General features: G+C 38.5%; 2 protein-coding genes across 6 annotated transcripts; one reads left to right on the top strand and one right to left on the bottom strand.

Annotated features, from left to right (window-relative positions):
• Positions 1-2,628: 2,628 nt before the first annotated feature.
• Positions 2,629-12,443, bottom strand: LOC113574917 (OX-2 membrane glycoprotein). 4 transcript variants are annotated; one of them, XM_027006141.3, is made up of 6 exons: positions 12,075-12,443; positions 6,777-6,851; positions 6,289-6,630; positions 5,172-5,477; positions 4,901-4,990; positions 2,629-3,051 (listed from the first exon to the last, which is right to left on the bottom strand). In XM_027006141.3, the coding sequence occupies exons 2-6, from the start codon at positions 6,817-6,819 to the stop codon at positions 3,020-3,022; spliced, it is 813 nt and encodes a 270-aa protein (XP_026861942.2). In that variant the 5' UTR covers positions 6,820-6,851; positions 12,075-12,443; the 3' UTR covers positions 2,629-3,019. The 4 variants fall into 4 exon arrangements, with proteins under 4 accessions (XP_026861942.2, XP_026861941.2, XP_026861944.2 ...); XM_027006140.3 differs by lacking the exon at positions 12,075-12,443 and adding an exon at positions 6,930-7,179; XM_027006143.3 differs by lacking the exon at positions 6,777-6,851.
• mpc2a (mitochondrial pyruvate carrier 2a) lies at positions 11,530-19,942 on the top strand. Of its 2 annotated transcripts, XM_081701202.1 has the most exons (6): positions 11,530-11,785; positions 12,764-13,043; positions 16,409-16,449; positions 17,582-17,666; positions 18,843-18,954; positions 19,361-19,942. In XM_081701202.1, the coding sequence occupies exons 2-6, from the start codon at positions 12,902-12,904 to the stop codon at positions 19,407-19,409; spliced, it is 429 nt and encodes a 142-aa protein (XP_081557328.1). In that variant the 5' UTR covers positions 11,530-11,785; positions 12,764-12,901; the 3' UTR covers positions 19,410-19,942. The 2 variants fall into 2 exon arrangements, with proteins under 2 accessions (XP_081557328.1, XP_026861938.1); XM_027006137.3 differs by lacking the exon at positions 11,530-11,785 and having other exon boundaries at positions 12,717-13,043.
• The last annotated feature ends 235 nt before the right edge of the window (positions 19,943-20,177 follow it).

Raw genomic sequence — 20,177 nt, 5'->3', positions numbered from 1 at the left:
ACCTAAGGTGACTTGATGCTATTGTTCACATATACTTGTAGTAGCTGTGCAAGAAAAGTGTTTCTGACTTTGTACAAGCAGAAACCAGTTTATAATTAGATGTTTATATTCATTTCATGGGGCTCTATAGTTACAGAACTTGAATCTTCTTCATATATATATATATATATATATATATATATATATATATATATATATATATATATATATATATATATATATATGGTCTTTTGTCCTTCAAGCTTGGGTTAGGGTTAGGGTTAACTTGGGTTAGGGTTAGGGTTAACTTGAAGCTCCTGCCTATGTAGTATCTTACCTGTTCACAGGACTGCACTCTTCTGGACAGAGATCTTGGATGTTGTTCCTGGGACCTGCTGGAGCCATTTGGGGATCAGAGCTGCTAGTGCTCGGATTAAAAGAGGAATCACTGTTGCCTTCACTTTCCACATCTTTTCTAACTATTTTCTGTCTTTTCTTTCAGCCCTTGCTATTTCCCAAGTTTTTCATGTTTCTTGTTCCTGATGTTGCTATCACTTGTGATCCCCACATCTATCACCAAGGCCCTCTTCTGTATACTATACCAGCCACTTGGTTATGGTGTTCCATATACACTCTGCCTTCTAGCATCTTGCATCCTGATTTTATGTGCTGGATTGTCTCAGGTATCTTTGCGCAGCCTGCATCTGGGGTCTTGCCTGGTGTGTTTGATCTCAGGCTTTGTTGATCTCATATTCAGAGCTTGTTCCTGTGCTGCCACGATTAGTGCTTCCATTCCATCTTTCAACCCATCCTTTTCCAGCCATTGGTATTATTTCTCCATATCAGCCACTTCCACTATTTGCCAGTGGTACATACTGTGCAGGGGTTTTTCCTCCCATGATGGTCCCTGTTCCTTCTCACTTCCACTCACTTAGCACTTTGTCACTTGGGGCCATTATTTTGGTGTATTCCTGGGTTTTAGTTGTTTCATTTTGGATAGTGGCTCTGACGCTCACTAGTCCAAGGTCCCCCTCCTTCCGCTAGCGTACAGTCTCAGAGTACTGGATTTGGGATGAAACCCTCCCCACATTGTGAGGAGTTTCCTTGTCTTTATGTCAGTGGCTTCTATCTCCTCCTTAGGCCAGCTTATTGTGCCAGTGGGGTATCTGATGACTGGCAGACCATAGGTGTTGATAGCCCAGATCTTTTTCCTCCCGTTCAGCTGACCTCTCAGGACTTTTGTAGGTATTTGGCTGTAGCTTCTTTCCTTGTGACCTCTTTGTGATTCCATTTTGCCTGTGGGATTCCAAGGTACTTGTAGATGCCCTCAACATCTGTTATGTTATCTTCTTTTAGTGCGATCCCCTCTGTTCTAGTTACCTTCCGTCTCCTTGTAACCATCCAGCCACATTTATGAAGTCCAAATGACATTCTGATGCTGTTGCTGTAAATCCTGGTGAGATGGATTGATGAGTCAATGTCTCCTTCACTTGTGGCTGATGATTGCTCCATTCCATAGGCTATATCTGTAGCCACTCTTCATGAGTTCACAAAGAGGCCTATGCAGAACAACAGCGGGGACAGAGCATCTCCTTTTTAATTCCAGGACTCATACTATTGCCTTGAAGTTGGCCTCTAGGGTTGTCTTCCACAGCCCCACTGAGTTCTTGATAAAGGCTTTTAGAGTCCTGTTGATGTTATGTAGCCTCAAGCACTCCAGAATCCATGTGTGGGACACTGAGTCATAAGATTTCTTGTAGTCAATCTAGGTGGTGCACAAGTGGGTCTGTCTGGTCTTACAGTCTCAAGTGACTGTTTTTCCACAAGTAGCTGGTGCTTGGCTCCTCTGGTATGACAATGCCTTACTTTCATGTATTGAGCCATATGCCTACTCATCTTAGACACAATGATGCCTGACAGGAGCTTCCATGTTGTATAGGCATATGTTATCAGCTGGTAGTTGGATGGAATTGCCCCTGTCTGGGGCTCCTTCAAGATCAGGACTGTCCTGCCTTCAGTTAACCATTCAGAGTGGCCTGAAGGCATGGACCACGTCAGGCCGTTGGGCAGTCTGGTTCTTCATACTTGAAACCCTTTGTTGGATATCTGTTAGTGTGATGGAAACTGTACCCTTTTCAGGTTACAGGATCCTGTCCAGGGAGGTTGCTGTAGTCTATTCTCAGGTTCTCTAACCACTGGACATGTTGTTGTGTGATGCGTCCTTCTCCTATATGCTTTTCCATTATTGTTCAATCTCCAGCTTTGGTGGGTCTGTTCTTATGCTATTACCTTGCCACAGAGAGTAGACTTTGGATAGCTCGTGTAAGAACATCCTGTTTATTCTCCGGGCTTCCACTTCTGTATTTGAGCAGGTAGCCCGGACAGCCAGAGCTGTTAATCTTTGCTTGGCAGTATCCAAGGCCTCAGGTATGGACAGATTATTGTACTTCTCAGGTATCTGCATCATGCCTTTCTATATATTATGTATATAGACACACTGTTATATTACTATATTACAATCAAATCCTCTCACAACATGCTAGAATTAAGGGATTTCTTTTTTTTTTTTTTTTTTTTTTTTTTTTTTACATTTTCTTAGTGTCCAACTCACACTGCAAAGGAAGAGCATAAACAGGTAGATGTACCTTGACGGAAGGTTTATTGAGGTTTCAGTTACAGTTGAACAATATATCTTAACAATATATCAATATATCTACAAGGTCTCTGCAGTGTGTTTCTCATCACTTATTCTAGACACACCGTATACAAAACGCCTTTGTCCACAGCTGACATACAACATCTTAAAGAATTTCACATCATATGTGGTAACAACTATTATTACTGGAATTTGTAATTTTGTATGACTAACATATAAATGACTTTGTAAATATGCAACAATAATAAATTAACAATACAGCACAATATATTAAGAATAATTCTATCATGGTATAAAAAGGATTGAAAGATAACAATATGCTATCCTTCTAGCTTATAGTGTACAACTCAAAAGTGCAGAAGCATTGCATAATCTTCCAGTGCATTAGATTCTCTCAATACTGCTTATTTCATGTTCTGCAAATATAAGGGAAAATAAGGAAACAGTTATTTAGAATGCTGTGCACTACAAAACATGATACTGAAAAATAAAATTATGATACACATTTTACACCATCTTAAACAGAATATCCCAAAGAGGAATGAGAGTAAAATGGACAATATAGTTGAGTTTGATTTGACACTGACAAATAAATTTGGAAGGGAAAAATACTAAAATACTAAATCCTACAGCAAATCGCTAGCACTTCCCATTTTTTAAGACAACCTACATTACTTTCCAGTTTATTAGGGACACCTCTCTACTAGTAGGCTGCACCGCCATTGGTCTTCAGAATGGCATGAATTCAACAGGCATGGATTCTACAAGGTGCTGGATGTATGGTGCAGGAATGCTGTACCATGCTTAAATGGCTGCATTGCACAACTGCTGCAAATAGTCCCTTTTCACCTCTTCCCAAAGAGGTTCAATAAGGCTGATATTCACAGACTCAGCAGGTCACTGAAGATATGAACTCACTCGAACTTTCTGGAACCGTTCAGAGACGATACATGCATTGTGACACAGTGCATTAACCCTAACCCTAACCTCATTACTATAATCACAATGTCTATCGGGGCATGGATAAACCAGTAACCTGAAGAGATTAATTTGGTCAGCAGCAATGTTTGGATGTTCTGTATCATTAAGACCTTCTTCAGTGGGTATCAAGGTCCATAATGTGTGCAGGGAGAAAATTCCCCCTTCAGACTGCCACCAGCTGGAATTTGGCTGACTGGGTAACTTTGCTCAGTTTTGATGCTCCTGTGCATAAAAGGGATATGCTATTTTCTGCTTTACTGACAATGTCAGTGCTTGACAGGGTCTTTAGCTGTTATAGTTCATTCACAGCCAAGCCCACACTGGTACATTCTCTTACAATCCACACTTTATTCTTATAATCCACATTGTCCAGGGGATTGCTGACCACTGGAGTTTTTGGGTTTTTTTCTCCTGCACTATTCTCAATAAATCCTTGAAACAGTTATGCATGAAAATCCCAGAATGACAGCCATTGGGGAGATGGTAGGACTGCCTCATGTTCTGCTCATTGCAGCACTCAATGAGCAAGGCAACGCAATTCGACTCGACATGACAAGTCAAGTATTTTAACCACTGAGCTACCACTGCAGTAGGCAATGCAATGCAATGTCATGTCATATTATGTCATGTAATCAGAAGGTTGCTGGTTCATGCCCCACCACTGCCAAGTTGCCACTGTTGGGTCCCTGAGCAAGATCCTTAACCCTCAATTGCTCAAATTGTACTCAGTCTCTGGAGCTTGAGTTGTTCGTTTCAACACATCTCTAGTTCTCTGGAGCCCTCTGCCGCTAATAACTCTTCTTTTCCCTCTCTGGCTTTCCATTTCCCAGATGGAAACTCATTCTCTTCTTCTCTTTTTACTTTTTATACTGTTAACTGTTCTTTCATTGCTGATGTTCTAATGAAATCTAAAACCACAACCTGCTCAAATGATCATATACTGAACTGTTATTACTTCAACTGTAATTAATGTTGTTATTTTCTTTTTTTTAAGTCATACAGTGTCCTTCCTGATCAATTACATCGGAGGCTGGTGACAAACCAATTTGTAGGTTTACTTTCCTTCTAATTCAACTTTCAGTGCCAACCACTGAAACTTAAGTACTTTCCTCAATAGGACGAAATGAGGATTTAATTACATATACATTCTTCAAGAACAATATGCTAATTATTAAGAGCCTGGCATTTTAACACCTAAAATGATGAACTGAAAGAGGAAAAGAAAAGAATCAAAAACAAAGAGAAGACGTCAGAGGCTTTAACAACAAAAGTGATATTACTTACTTTTCATTCTCTTTTGAAATGCAATGGCTACAAAGATGATTACAAAGACGACCACGACAAGACCAGAGCAGATGTAATATCTTGATCCCTCTGTGAAATACATAAATATGAAGTGAATCTTGTAGGTTTCAGAACTTCAGTAGAAAAGCTTTTGTGGTGAGATGGAATAGGCTTATGTAATTTTCACTACATAGAGGAAAAGGAAAAGAGTGTGTAATGGTATATTTTGCAATGCTCTTGCATTGTACAATTGACAAGTGTTCACATGTACCTATTTCAGTTGCTTTCCTGCTGCCAGAGAGAGAAATGGGTTCAATACTTTTCATACTGCCACTTTCAGCCACACATTCCACAATTTTTGCATGGAACTGTGACAATGGAAGAGTCAGGTTGCTTGTAGTTGTGGTTGTCCTGTCATGATTCAATACTGTGAAATTCCTTGAGTAATGGGTCAATTCTTTCTCCTCTGACCTCCAGCTGATTGTTGGTGTAGGTTTTCCAGTGGTCGAGCATGAGATGACGACATTAGTTTCTGTAGGATTACGTAAAACCTCAGATGCTGTTGTTTCTGACAAACCTGCAAAGAGACAAAAACAATATTAATTTATGCATTCTACATACATGTTTTTATTTTGTGCAGATCTTCTTAAAGTGCTTTTTAGCATTTACAGAGTTCCTTTTCCCTGGAATAACATATAGCAGTATATTTCCAAGAAACTCTCACAACTATCACCTACCTCCTCCTTAGGAGTGCAACAATGACTTGCATAGTGACAAGGACACTGCTGACATAGCACCAACCTTTCATTAGTCTCACATTCCCAGTATTTAGCTGATGCCCTTGTCTATTATGCACCCGGCCCTTAAGAGCTCAAACAGTTGCTGCTATACTCTAACTTATACCTGCTAGTTTTCTGAGAATATAATGAATGCTTAGACAGTTAGGAAGACAGTTAGGAATGCTGAGACAGTTAGGAAGACATGGAATACACATACTATCTGGCATTAATATGTTTTTGAGTAACATGATGGTTATATCATGGGGAACATTGTTTTTTTTACCCTCAATCTCTGATTATGTTTATTTGGTCCTATACTGTTTTTGATATATGTCATATGTCATGTGTTGTATGTTTCATGTATAAATTATGTAAAGCAACCTTAAATATGAGAAAGGTGCTATATAAATTAAGCTCATCATTATCATTATTGTTGTTGTTCCAGTGTAACGTGACTATTAATTATCATGTATTATTATGAGTAAAATGCGTAACAAAGTAGAGCGAGAATGATAAACGCTTAAGATTATAAATAGACACAGGAAGTAATAAGAATAAAAATCACTTTCTATAATATTAATTAAAAGATAGCATCCAGTTCGATCTTACCTTGAACATTGAGGCACTGTTTCCACTGTTTCGTTCCAGACGGATACACATCGAACCTGCAGATAAAGCAGGCTTCATCCCCAAATGTTACGTTCTTTATCACAAGGGTTGTTACGTTGAGGGACGGCAGCGTGACATTAAATTTACTAACATACGAATTGGTCATTTTGTCTTCAAAACGTTCGCTGAAGATGGCCAAGTTCATGGGACGTTTATCGTCGCTGAGACGTTGCCAGATGACTTGTTTAATTCCGGTGGCATCGGGGATCGAACAGTAAAATACTCCGTCCTGACCGTATAAAACAGTTACATCTCCTTTTGTCATGATGCCTGTAGAGTAAGCTGAAAAACAAAGTACGATCACAGTGCCAGTTAAAATAAAGGAAAAATATTTGCGTAGGTAAGTTATTTCGAGCAAAGTTTCCATTTGTATTGCTTTACGTCTGTTCTACACTTAATCCTGAAACGATTTATTACATCTGACATACCTATCGTAAGCAGGCTTAAGAATGTGCTACACTTCAGCGCCATCTCTATATCCTGAGCATCAGTTTCCTCTGAATCTGAAGGAATCAAGTAGATATATTCTAGTCCTCAATCAAAACGAAAGTTTTATGACACACGATCAGATTCCCGATTACCTTTTTACATGTAGGAAATTGGGAAATCCCATTTGCTGCAGCATCCACAATGACGGCAATCCATTTAAGTAGCTCCAACCACTGGTATGACGACATATCAGAAATACGCATTGCATTCGTGAAAATGTGGAATCCAACGCGAACTTGCTAGGATATTCCTTTTGAACTAAGGATACCATATTTCGCCGATTAATGTGCTATTTCAGGCCACAATACAGCAGCTTTTATGAATGTGGATATACAATAGCGTAGGCTACTGCTGAAATGCATATACATGCTTGCGCTATTTTTATAGCCTGGAATATTTCATGCTATATGCAAAGCCTATTTTCAACATTTCAACACGTTTTGATGTAGAAACGCGTCATATTTGTCCATATATATATATATATATATATATATATATATATATATATATATATATATATATATATATATATATATATATATATATATATATATATATATATATATATATATTAAAAAATCGTATGGCTCTGGAGCTCATGTTAGCTAGTCAGAGAGGTACTTGTAAAGTTGTTGGGAGTGTTGTACTTGTATTCCAAACAATTCACAGGTTATCATGTGAAGTTTTCAAGGATAGAATAATAGTTCAGTAATATACCATCTTTAATGACAGTATTACTAAAGATCCTGTTAACACTAAGTATTGCTTTTGGTGTGGTAACTGATCTGTACCATGTATGATGGAAATTATCTACAGAATTGCCCAGACTATGCTAATACATATTATGAATATATGAATTACTTTGAATAAAGAAATGGTGTGTGGTAATCTGTATGACCAAAAGAAGTCCTGGGAAGTTTATTAGGTTCTAATAGGTCAGACAGTTAGTTTCTGGGGGGTCAGTCCTTAGTATACCCGGGAGTAATTTACAGTACACTGTTTATTAGTCACTTGTGTTGTAAATCACGATTCAGTTCCCTTGACTTAAAGAGAAACTGACCCTGGTAAGCATTTCCCATCTCATCAACTGATTTCAATTCCAGTATTCACTCACATGTGCTCTCCAAATGTCAAAACCCCACTTGGTCTCCAAGTGTCTGTTCGTGAGCTTCAGGTCAGAGTAGCTCATCCTCCCTCTGTGCCATCACCATACATGCAATTTTCCATAATTAACACTGAGTCAATGGTTTTCTTAGAGTAACCTAAGAACAGAGGCACTATCAAGTGTAAAAAGTTGCTCACCATAGCGTCACTTCTTTGAATATTGTACAGCGAGCCCGGATCTTTGTTGGATATCATGGGTAGAAAGCAACAGTATTGAATTTCTTGCATTTGTAAACTATATGCTTGCCTGTGAGCTGATGATGTCTTTAATATTCATTTGGTAACCCTTTCCAGTCTTATGAGCTTTGGAGGTCTTTGGAAATCTATTTTGAGTGGTCTAAATTGCACATGAACAGAATCATGCTGAAAATATTACTAACTTTTTTCCTTACATAATTGAATAATTACAGCTGATTACTCAAGTAATGTGTATATAAAGAACTACAGTCATCAACTGCTAGACAATACTGAAATAACTGTTCTCAGTAGTCTTACCCTAATGGCCATATTATAGCTCTTTTTTGTTGTTGTCATTTGTTTTAAGCAAAATAAGGACAGCTTACTGCAACTAAAACGTTTAACTGGTTTAGGTATAGTGCTGTCACAGGCTTTCAGCAAAGTCTCATTTTTTTATTTAGATAAATCTGTTAAATTATATTCTTCAGCTTCTTGTGCACAATGTCAGCAGAGGCCGAAGGTAAACCGCAACTGAAAGCTGGCCTTGGCTACAGTATAATTAGTGTGAGGCTTTATATTGCACCCACAGTTCTCCTGCTCTTCTAAGGCAATGAGATGAACGGACTGTTCCCCAGCAGCTTCAAGCCTTATTCAGCAGCTACTTCTTATGATATCAAATTATATAGTGACCTGAAATAGCCACTGAAACATGCTGACTAGTGCTGATTGATGGCTTCTTCTTCTTCTTGACTTATTCTTAAGGGCAAGCAGGTAGTCATACTATATTACTACTAACCACCTACACTGCCTATTATTATTATTTTTTTAATGTATTTTTATGCATGCTGTGTTAGTCTTCATCCCAGCAATGAACATGTTTTTAGGGCACAGGTCTCTTGACCAAGTCTTGCATTTTTCAACCTCTGATCGGGGCTTTCCAGGATGAAGATTATGACCTAAGGTGGTTAGAAAGCTTTCCAGTGACCCCAGTGATCCGTTATGCAAGGTCCCAGGGAAGGAGGGATGCAGCCGCTCCAGCAGGCGGTGAGAGCAGGAGTGGAGCAGCTGCACACCAGTACAATTGTGGCCACAAGACAACACTCTGCCTAGAAGAGATGGGACTGGGTTGATGCCAGAAGCATCTCCTGAGGTGAGCTTTATGGAAGCTGTGCAGGTTGTGTGACAATGATATCAAACAAATGATAATGGATCATCACAAATGGCTCATGCAAGACATGCAATTTTTGCAGCAAAATTGTGCCTTTTTCTGTTTGTTTACATACTGGGATCAGAAATGTTTCAAATTCATGGACCAAAATAGGTTGTTGGTGCTTTCCAAACAGGTGTACACTGCAAAGGTATGACATTTCCTGGCTTTTCATACTGTCATACATTTTCATACTGTTTTAACACACGTCAAACAATGGATACTGGATATTAAGCATGACTCAGGTAAAAAGTCCTTCTCATGACTGAATCAGGAACAAGTGTGAAGACAGTCAGTAGCATGTGCTTGGTTACAAGGGAATGTTTACTGTTTATGTAATATTTTACATAGATGAATCAAAACCTGCTAGAGAGAGAGAGAGAAAGAGAGAGAGAGAGAGAGAGAGAGAGAAAGAAAGAAAGAGAGAGAGAGAGAGAGAGAGAAAGAGAGAGAGAGAGATCTTAATAAAACAAAACCATGTACTGGTATAATCCCCTTCCTGTTCTGTCAGACTGACTCACAATGGCTTTCAGGGGAAATTTAATGAAGACTTCCTTTTCTTTCAGTGTTGTGCCATGTGTTTACCCAGTACTTTCCAGAAACATTGTTTACATATCCAAAAACTGAAACCTCCTTTGTGAAATGTGCTACAAAGTCCAATATCCAGCAAGCTGTGTCACTCCATCTGTAGTGCGCATCGCTATAAGAATGCACCATTCTTCCAGTGAACCCTGACACAACATTTTTACAGAAGGGTGGGGTGGGGTGTTCCTAATGAGTGTACTGTGACTCACATGATTGGCATACATGTGATTAGTGTTACTGTTAAATCCCTTTGGGTAGAGAGGGGACATTATACAGAGATCTAAGGCTGTGTTATGCTATGTGAACTCTGTGCGGTGCTGGGAAAGTTAAAAATATTATTTCACTTCTTCATATTGTGACATAATAGTATTGGTACTGTTAAAGGTCAATACAGTCATGACTGCTATTACTATTTTGCATATTTTCAGACATTAGCTCTTATTCAGAGCACTTTACAGAAATGCTTTAGTTGTCTACACAGAAATGTATCCCTAATTAGCACAACAAGGTTAGAATCCAAAAATACCCTTAAATTGAGACACTGCCATGAAGAAGTATCAGTGCAAAAACCTAGATGGAAAGATACAACGCAATACAATGCCATAAAATAAACCAACCTGACTGTCAGACAATTCAAGTGCAAATATAAAATCTTCTTACAAGTTCATGATTAGGTTAATTCTAAGTGTTCTAAAGCAAATCAAACCTAATGAACTTAATGTGATTTTGTGTGTGTGTGTGTGTGTGTGTGAGAGAGAGAGAGAGAGAGAGAGAGAGAGAGAGAGAGAGAGAGAGAGAGAGAGAGAGAGAGAGAGAGAGAGAGAGAGAGAGAGAGAGAAGTTGCATAAAAATTTATTTGGCACTGATGACCTGATGCATAACTAAGGGGCGCTCCTCATCTGATAAGGGGGCCATACATAGCCATACTGATAATTTTTTAAAATCTCTATAGAGCACAGGCTACCCCAATAGGCCTAAACAATTTGTGATGTTGTGATGTTCACGTAATACTGTGGCTGGTCAAGTGTAATACCAGCAAATAGGATGTATTCAAAGTGCAGAAAGCCTTTGGGGGCTGAAAAAGAATTATGCTGAGGTTGAGATGACAATAAAATGCTAGTAGCTACATGTTGAACGACTCTTATAAGTCATCAATATAGTCTCTCGCTTCTTTAGATTGTGAAAGTGTTTCAGTTTACGGCTGACAGCAGGATCATGCTAGCTGCCTGCTAACATCAGCAGAAGCTGAAATAGCTCTGTACTTGCTGTGTAGTGTACAAACTGTTACGTAGGTCCACATAGTGCACTACAGATAAATGATAGCCTTTTGTGTTTGTCATAAAATAAACAGCTTTCTTATTGGAAAACTAACCCAACTTCAAACGAAATTCAGGTGAATTCGAACAGACGTTAATATTCCTGTGTTAATGGAGCATTAATCGTGAGGTCATTCGTGATATTTCATATGATGAAACATATTAACGTATTAGACGCAAAAAAAAGTGTATTATAGCTTAATTACAAAGGTAAAATTCAAACAAGTACATGCAACGTAAATACTGGTTTAACACATTTATTAATGGCAGATAATTGTACGAAGAATGAAGATGTGCGCGCCAAAGTTTGCTTCTTTCCGTGGCGAGGCTTGGACTGTCACTGGTGTTACCCTTAAATTACCCTTACCACATTGCCTGCAAGGCTTGTGACTTCGTCGTCTGACCATAAATGTCGACAACAAAGTGCCAGGAAACCACCAGAACTGAACACGAGACTGTATCAGAGGAGTTCCAGTGAAGAGAAGTAATATAGCGAAAGGTATGCGAGTGTTCACAATTCACATCGAATTGGAATGAACGCAGTGTCTGCTTTAGATCACAGCATAAAAACAGTCATATAATCGTGCTGTATATAATCCATATGAACTCCTTTTGGTAAATCTGTTGAAGACTGGCGTTCTGCTTTGTGTTATCTGGATAAAAACGGGTTTCGTCCACAGCCACTGTCTATACTAGCTTGTTTAGACACGAGACGGGAAAACATCTAATCGAACACTTAACACTTCATCTTAACAGAGCGTATGTAATCGAAATAAAAATGCACTTACTCTGAGTTGGAAATAACTGGTTTTCGGCTGTAAATTTAGCCTATTTGATTAGCTTTATAATATTTCTCTCGTTTAAACATTTCCCTAACGTTCTGTTTTCATGGGTTTGTTTCCTTGTGTCGTGTGCTACTTGTAAAAGCCGGAAGAACCAAAGCGACAGCATTATTTCAGGAGTAAGAGCGCCACCTCCAGATGAATTTACTTCACTACAATTCGTATCTCGACCTCCGAAATGTGCTGCTTTTTGTGAACTTATTTGAAATTATATGGCCTACGATAGTTTTATGATGCGCGTTTTCTCCAGCAAATCAATTCCCTCTGTGACGAGTCGAAATACGTTTAATTCCGACAGGCAAATAAATAGGAAACGATGAGCGTTAAAAGAAAACGAAAGCGTGCGCAGTAAGCATGGTGTATGTTACGCAGGCTTCACGTCTTGGGGAAGGACAGCACAGAATTTTTGCTTATGTCAAATCATGTGGTTAAACGTACCTAATATTAAACCGGAAACTGTTGAAAGTGTCACGTTGCTATACAATTCAGTAATTAACCACGATGTGTTATGTAATAGTTACTGTAGTGTTTTGCTATTTACAACTGCCTGAAATGCTTGTCTTTTTGTCCTTGCTAAGGTGTTTATGCAACATCCTACGTGGCCTTCACTTAGATTATCTTAAAATCTTTTGCAGTTTATGGGCGTATATAGCCTCTGCAAATGACATGGTTCGTGTCGGAGGGTGGAGAAACGGTGCGTGGATATGACAAGGCATAACTGGTGACACGCGTCTCCTTTGAAAATAATCAGTCCACGAATCATTGGAGCTACCATGAATTGCGTTAAACTTTGGCTACGAGCGCCACATTTTCGTTATTATTCGACTGGTTTGAGGGCTACGTATCACAGAACGCTGGACAGAATCGAACTTGCGCTTCCACCCAGACTGAGACCTCTGTACAATCATCCCGCAGGTAATCCGATATTCTCTGCCCACAGTTTTGTAGACCTGCACGCCTGCATCAATGTTCTATATGAAGACGTAGAACTGCCGCATATATCCTGTGCATGAGGTCTTAACGCAAAGCTTCCCAATCTGCTTTTATGCATCATGAAGCGTGTGGCTTGGCGTGCTGTGTGTTCTGCTTTGTCCACAGAAAAACAGCAAAATCAGTTAATTTTTTGAGATTTATGTTCGGACAAGTGTAAATGGGTCAAAAGCAGTTAGCTGCCCCCTCTTCATAATAGTGACCAGTGAGCAAGGTCATAAGCGATCCGTCAAGGAACATTTGTGTACGATGCTTGACGCACTCTTCGTATGAAATACAGGATGTCTTCAAAACCAGAAATATTTAACAATATTTCAGACGTTTAGGTGTTAGACTGCTATGCTGTTTCCAGTGTCAAAAGGACATAATTCACAGTGTGCAAAGTTGCCAAGTTGGCTTCCATGGTTTTCAGCCCAAGTCTGCTGAAAGACAAAAAGGAGCAAGTAACCATGTAGCATATCAGAAACCTTGGAAATCTAATAGCAAAGCATTTACCAAAATGACAACAAATTAACTACCCTTGTGCACTTGAAAACAGATCAGACATAAGATAAAATATAATTCTAATGCCAGTTCTACTCCGTGTTCTAATAATAGCAAAGAACACCTAAAATAATGCTTTTGCTAGCTGGTTGGACTGCAACAGCAAAAGGCTTAACAGTGTCCCAACTTAAAGTGTACCCTCCCCCCATTCTGTTTGCACATGCAGAGAGTGTGAGAGTGAATGAGTGAACAGGATCCACTAAATAGGCTATCTATACTGCCAAAAGCACCTTAACTTGCACCTCCAGTATCACTGTGAAAGTGTGAAAAGAGACAACACAGGACACAGGTAGATGTAGCAACACTTTTAGTAGACAAATGGTTTAAATGATAAAGATCAATGAATATGTTAGTCCAGTCAGGCAATATATGTAAATGGGGGAAAAATAGTAAAAGCCAGAAACCAACTCTGCTCTGTAGATAAGGGAGCGCTTCCCACCAAGATCACTGCAAGGACATGCTGTGGCAAGGGCATGAAAAAACCCTACAGTAATTACACCCATGACCACACCCTTAAATAATTGCAAATTCAAATTCTCTCTTGCCATTTACAGCCAGTGGTAGAGTTTAGGTGATCTGCAGTGATCCTGGAATGCTACAGGGCAACAGTAACATGGTGTGCTGATATAAACATTTTTTTAAAACATCAAAACAGTGAATACTGCTGGCCTACTCTGCACTACATCAGTAAAGAATTTTACATAATTACTTAGATAAGAAATGTGAGGGAACTTACATTTATGATGGTGTAAGTGGTTTGATTGAACAGTAAGGAAGAGAAAGAGAGATGGCCCTGTACCCCAGCACTTTGATTTTTTAATAACACAGTGAGTGTTCTCTTAGTTGTTCCTAAAATATCTAATTTTGTCCTTATTATACACTGAATGGACACTTTTTATTAGAGACACCCATCTACATTACATTTAGCTGCCGTTTTTATCCAAACAACTTACACTTATGACTGAGTGCAACTTGAGCAAATGAGGGTTAAGGGCCTTGCTTAGGGGCCCAACAGTGTCAGCTTGGCAGTGGTGGGGCTTGTAACAGCAACCTTCCAATTACAAGTCAAGTACCTTAACCACTGAGCTACCACTGCCTCTACCATTGGTCCTTCTTTGGCCTTTGGAACAGTCTCATAGATTCCATTAGGTGTCATAGATTCCATTAGGTGTTGAAATTGTTTTGCAGGAACCCATGCGGACAGGATAGCTTCTCATAGTTGCCACACATTAGAGGTACTGACATACTCTGAACTGCCTGTTCTACTTCATCACATGGATGCTCCATAGGATTAGGATGTGGGGACTGTGAAAACTTGCTGTCATGTGCCTGGAAATAATACATGACTATACGAGCCTTTGCTTATCTGTGCGCTGCCTGGTTGTCAGGACAATTCTTGACATCCTCCCCTGAACTCTTTCATCTATGAGTTGTTTACATCCACAGGATCCTTTTCCCCTAAATATTTGTGACACCGTTGCATGTGAGAACTCCACAAGATTGGCAGTTTTTGAAATGCTGGTTCCGGCTTGTCTGTCAGCGATGAGCATGCTTCATTTAAAGGTGCTGTATTGCTCAATTTCCCCATTGGATTCACATAATGTGGATTCACACTGAAACTGACCCACATAAAACTTGCACATCTGTTTTTATGCTGCACTCCTGGCTCGCGTGTCTAATTTCCCTACAGGGAAGCTCCAATCTTGAAAGGGCAGGTGTCTCTAAGTGTCCAGTCAGTGAGTGAGTGTGTCTATACACTGTTCAAAAAATTAAGAGAACACATAAATCACATATCGGACATCAATTAATGAAATATTCAAGTTGAAAATCTTTATATATATAAATTGTGGACTTCATTGAGAACAAAGTGATGTAACAACAGTCAATGGAAACCAAATCTGTCACCCCACTGAGGGCTGGAATAAACATAACACCAAAATCAAAGTAAAAAATTCTCAGGCTGACCTGATTTGCATGAATTTCATCACAGCAACTTATCATTTGACTCAGTAGTTTATATGGCCCCCACATGCACTCCTGACAACATCTGGACATGCTAGTGATGAGACAGTGAAAGGTGTCCTGGGGGATCTCCTCCCAGACCAGGATCACGGCATCAGTGAGTCTTTGGAGCTGCTGGGCGGTGTTGGATGCACTGATACATAACCTACAAGAGGTTCTCAGTTGGACTCAGATTTGGGTAATGGGAGGGCCAGACAATGGCAACAATGCCATCATCATCCAGGAACTGCCTACACATTCCGGCCACATAACGCTCAGCATTGTCCTGCACCAGGAGGAAAAGAAGGCCCACTCTAGGGCATTTTCCAGCAACCCCAGGCTCAAGTCATTGAGCTGAATCCTGATCATGTTTACTGAACATACTGCAGAATGGATTAATTTAAGAGATGCCAATTGTTTCATTTCAAATCCAATGTGTGTTTGAGCCTTCCTCATCAGATCATTTACTCAAGTTTATGCGTGACTGAAATATGACATAATTGCACCATGAAGAGGCTCTACTGGAGAGTTGCTTTATAGCTAGCATGAGCTAATTTATGTTTTATTATTACCAATTTTATTAGCCAATTAGTGAAGAATCTTTCAGTATGGCCAAATGATATAACTGCCATTCTTCATCCATGCTATTGGTGTACAGAGTTAAAACAACAGAAAATGTGCATCTAACCAAGTACTTTGTTTGCTATCTATAGATCTGTAATAAAATTTCTGCTCTGTTTCTTTAGGACCAAAAACGGTTTTCTTCTGGGCACCTGTTTTTAAATGGGTAAGATTTTATGTTATTTAAACTTATCCATTCCTTGAAGCAAAGGAATGTTTAATTGTCTCTCTCTCTCTCTCTCTCTCTCTCTCCCCCTCTCCTCACACATAAACCACACAAATACATACAATTACAAAACATTCTCACACAATTGTTTTGTGCTTTGTTTAAATTCTAAATGGCAATATTAAAGTTTAACTGCACCACTCAGTTTTAGGCAACCTTTGCACCTTTTGCTTTGAGAAACAATCTTATATAAATATAAATATTTTTAGTTACTAATAGATTCTGTCTGTTGGCTAATCATTAACGAGCAAAGACCTTTATTATAGTTCTTCACAGTTGTTAATGGTCGAATCTTAGCAGATGAGTAATGTCGCCATTGATTAACATTAATAGTGAAATCATACAATTAGTTTTTCATTTCTTTAATAAGTGCCTGTCAAAATCCCCCACCTCCAAAGGCAGATGTGGCTCCTATGATCATATGATTACTGTAGCACCTGGTACTGACCACAACAAGGTGATGAGTTCATGGGTTCGGTTTCCAGGGGCCACACATGCTGTCATACTAATAAAGAGCATCTGTTACATACTGTAACTATCAATGTTGATGAAGAACTGATTTGTTTTGCTGGGTGCAGTTACTCTTTAAGTTGAAACTGATTTGTGTGATTTTTAAAGCATAGTATCTGAGTAATATTTTAAATATAAATGATAATTCACTATGTAGTATTTTATAGAGTATTTATTTGAGCAGTTATGGTATATGGCACCCACAGAAAATATAGCTATAATATGTTTTCTAATATTATTTTAGTGGATGTTTTGCCCAAAGCAATTTCATAATACAACAGTATTATAGAACAATACAATACAACAGGTATTTTTACTAATGTCCCATTTATACCAAACCGTCAACTTTGGCCAAGCATTGCTTTAAACTTGTTGACCCTTGAGACCAGTATCGCTCCTGTGTTTAACCAAGATTAACCAGTCTAAAAATGGTCAACCAAGGTCAAAAGATTTAGCAGACTCTGCCATGATTTGGCCCTGTGTTTTTATTTTTGTTAAGGCCTCAGTGGAGACTCTCTTTCCATCTCCTTCTCTCTGATGCCCCTCCCTTTTGTCTGTACAGGGTTTGGTTGTGGCTGGTTTTTCTGATATGACACGCCCTCCAGAAAAGCTGAGCGTCTCCCAGTCATGTGTCATCACTGCCACGGGTACTGAATTGAGAGTGTGTGTGTGTGTGTGTGTGTGTGTGTGTGTGTGTGTGTGTAGGCAGGGGTTCTATGTCTGTTTGTCTATCTATATGGGCAAACTTTTGATATTGCCCTGTACTGTACATGTTTACACCTCCATGGCCACAAATTGAAACATACACATTTACAGATAAAATAGGGGCATTATTCTTATAGTTGATTCACTGGTAATTCACTCTAAATGCCTATACTTATATAAAGCCTGTTGGTGTTTAGTTAGGGTCATAGAGTATACATGAGATTCATGTTGCCAAAAAAAGAACTTGAATTGCATCCAAGAAACTAAAGATGTTCTGGGTAGTTGAGCTATTAGCAGACCCTCACTCCTCACTGTCATATGAAGCATGTGTGAGAAATGCTTAATTAAGAGGAAAATTCCATCTTCCATCCATTTTTTAATTCTAGAAATTCAGAGATTTTCTGTATATTGGTGTAGTGGGAGTTAATCAGAGTGCTGTTCAATTCTGGCATCTATCTTCATAGGATGACAGATGTGTTTTATATATCACTTGGATAGCTTTGCTGCAAGTGCTTGACAACAGATGTTCCTGAGCAGCCTATCAGATACGGATACAGACTTTTCACTGCCATTTGTGTCCAAAAACTGAGGGAAGTTTGAGAGAACAAAATGATACAGTAATGATACAGAAAGTTTTGTCAGTTGTCCAGAGGAATAAGCTTGTCATAAAATTCCTGGGAAGTTATTGTAACAAAAGTACTTTTTTTTTTTTTAGACATTGGCTACATTAGTACATTTCAGAAGCACAAGTGCCAATATCTGAGATGTATTGTGATTCTAGTCTGAACTCGGATTTTACTTCCTTGTTTTTTATCATTCATGGCAGTGATCATTTTTAAAAGAGCCTAATTTTTACTTATTTTCTTCATTTCACGATGTAAGTGCATGGAGGCAAATAGACCAAGTTAAATGGTCCAAGAAGATTGTGAGCAATTTTTCATGCACTTTGGCTTGTTATTTCCAGAAAAAGGCATGGCATGACGGTCCTGGAAAAGAGAGAAAAAGGGCCCTGGACTTCAGTAGCCATCAGAACCTGTTGAGAAGTGTCGTGCCCAGTACCGAACATGTCTCTGCTGTCTCCATGTCGTCATGTCTCTGCTGTACACATTCTGTTCCAGGCTTAATTTGGTCAAGATACTGCTTGGTGATTATCCCCAAGAACTGGGCACTCTTTGCTGTCAACTTTTTTTTGGGCCTATGTGGTACCATCCAGCTGATCAGAATCTGGAGGTGAGTGTGTTGGGTATGGCTTTTCCAATACTCAGATCTAGTAACATCTTCCTCCAATGAAATGTTATATGATATGACCAAAAACCACATAATATTTTTATGTCAGTCTATATAACAGTTTAAACAGAGAAAAATAATTAATAGTCATGGTGTGGTATCAAGTATTGCAAGCGCAAAAGCTTTTTTTAAGAGACCTTAGAAATCTGTAGCTGGGCTGATTTGAAAGATAAAGAATTAGCCAGTACATTATACCATCCACATACCAGATACAGAGCCAGAGATTCTGAAATACAATGACAAAGATTCAGTAAGTCCTTATAAAATTATATTAAATCTCTATAAGATGTGCTGCTGTACATTATAAATAATTATAAATGTAACAATCAGTTCTATCTGTGTGTTGTAGGTATAACCAGATGCTGAAGCAGAAAGAATCCAAGCTGCAGCAGTCATAAAGGTACAAGAAGCAGAAATAACAAAATTATTTTTAAAAATATTATTAATTAAAAATATTAGAGACAAAGAAGGTAATGGGATAAATAGAAGATAAATAAACAGAAGATAAATTAGAGAAACGGGAGAGATAAATGGGAGAGGGATTACAGAGTTCGGGTAAATTATATGAGGTAAACTAGAGTTAGGATATATAATGTATGGTAAATTGATGAATTGTTTTCTTTCTTTGTTACTGTAAATTCTAAGCGTTTGTGCACTTATTTCATTGTTTGTTGTAACCCTGGAGTCATGAGTATGAAGGAGATGTTGCACTATGCAATATTAATTTACTGATTTAAAAAAAAAAAAAAGATGACTAAAGATTAAATGTAATTAAAATGTTTGTATTTTTTAATTAATTTTATTGCTTTGTAACAGCTGACATAACTAATATTCTGAATGCCACTTTGAAGTGCTAATAATGTAATAATAATGTAATAATGTAAAGTGAAATTCAATTGAAACTCATTTTAAATTAATTTGAAAAACTAGACTGTGTTGTCTTTTCGATTTTACTAGCGGTGAGGTTTTTTTTTTTAAATAATTTGAAAACCCATAAAATGAACCAAATGTCAACTTCACTGTCATGTCCGTAATATGCCCATGAATACAAAGGGGAAAGTCATCTGTTTACTAGGTGGTTCATGCTTCTACACTACACAGCTTCAGCCAACTACCTGCTGCAAGTTGCTGTTTGGCACCATGTGCAATATTTGGAGCACTTTCAT

Source organism: Electrophorus electricus, chromosome 18 (genome assembly GCF_041902795.1).
Source record: "Electrophorus electricus isolate QZ-2024a chromosome 18, ASM4190279v1, whole genome shotgun sequence".
In the NCBI taxonomy this organism is placed as follows: Eukaryota; Metazoa; Chordata; class Actinopteri; order Gymnotiformes; family Gymnotidae; genus Electrophorus; species Electrophorus electricus.
This window is presented reverse-complemented; position numbering and strand designations above follow the sequence as displayed.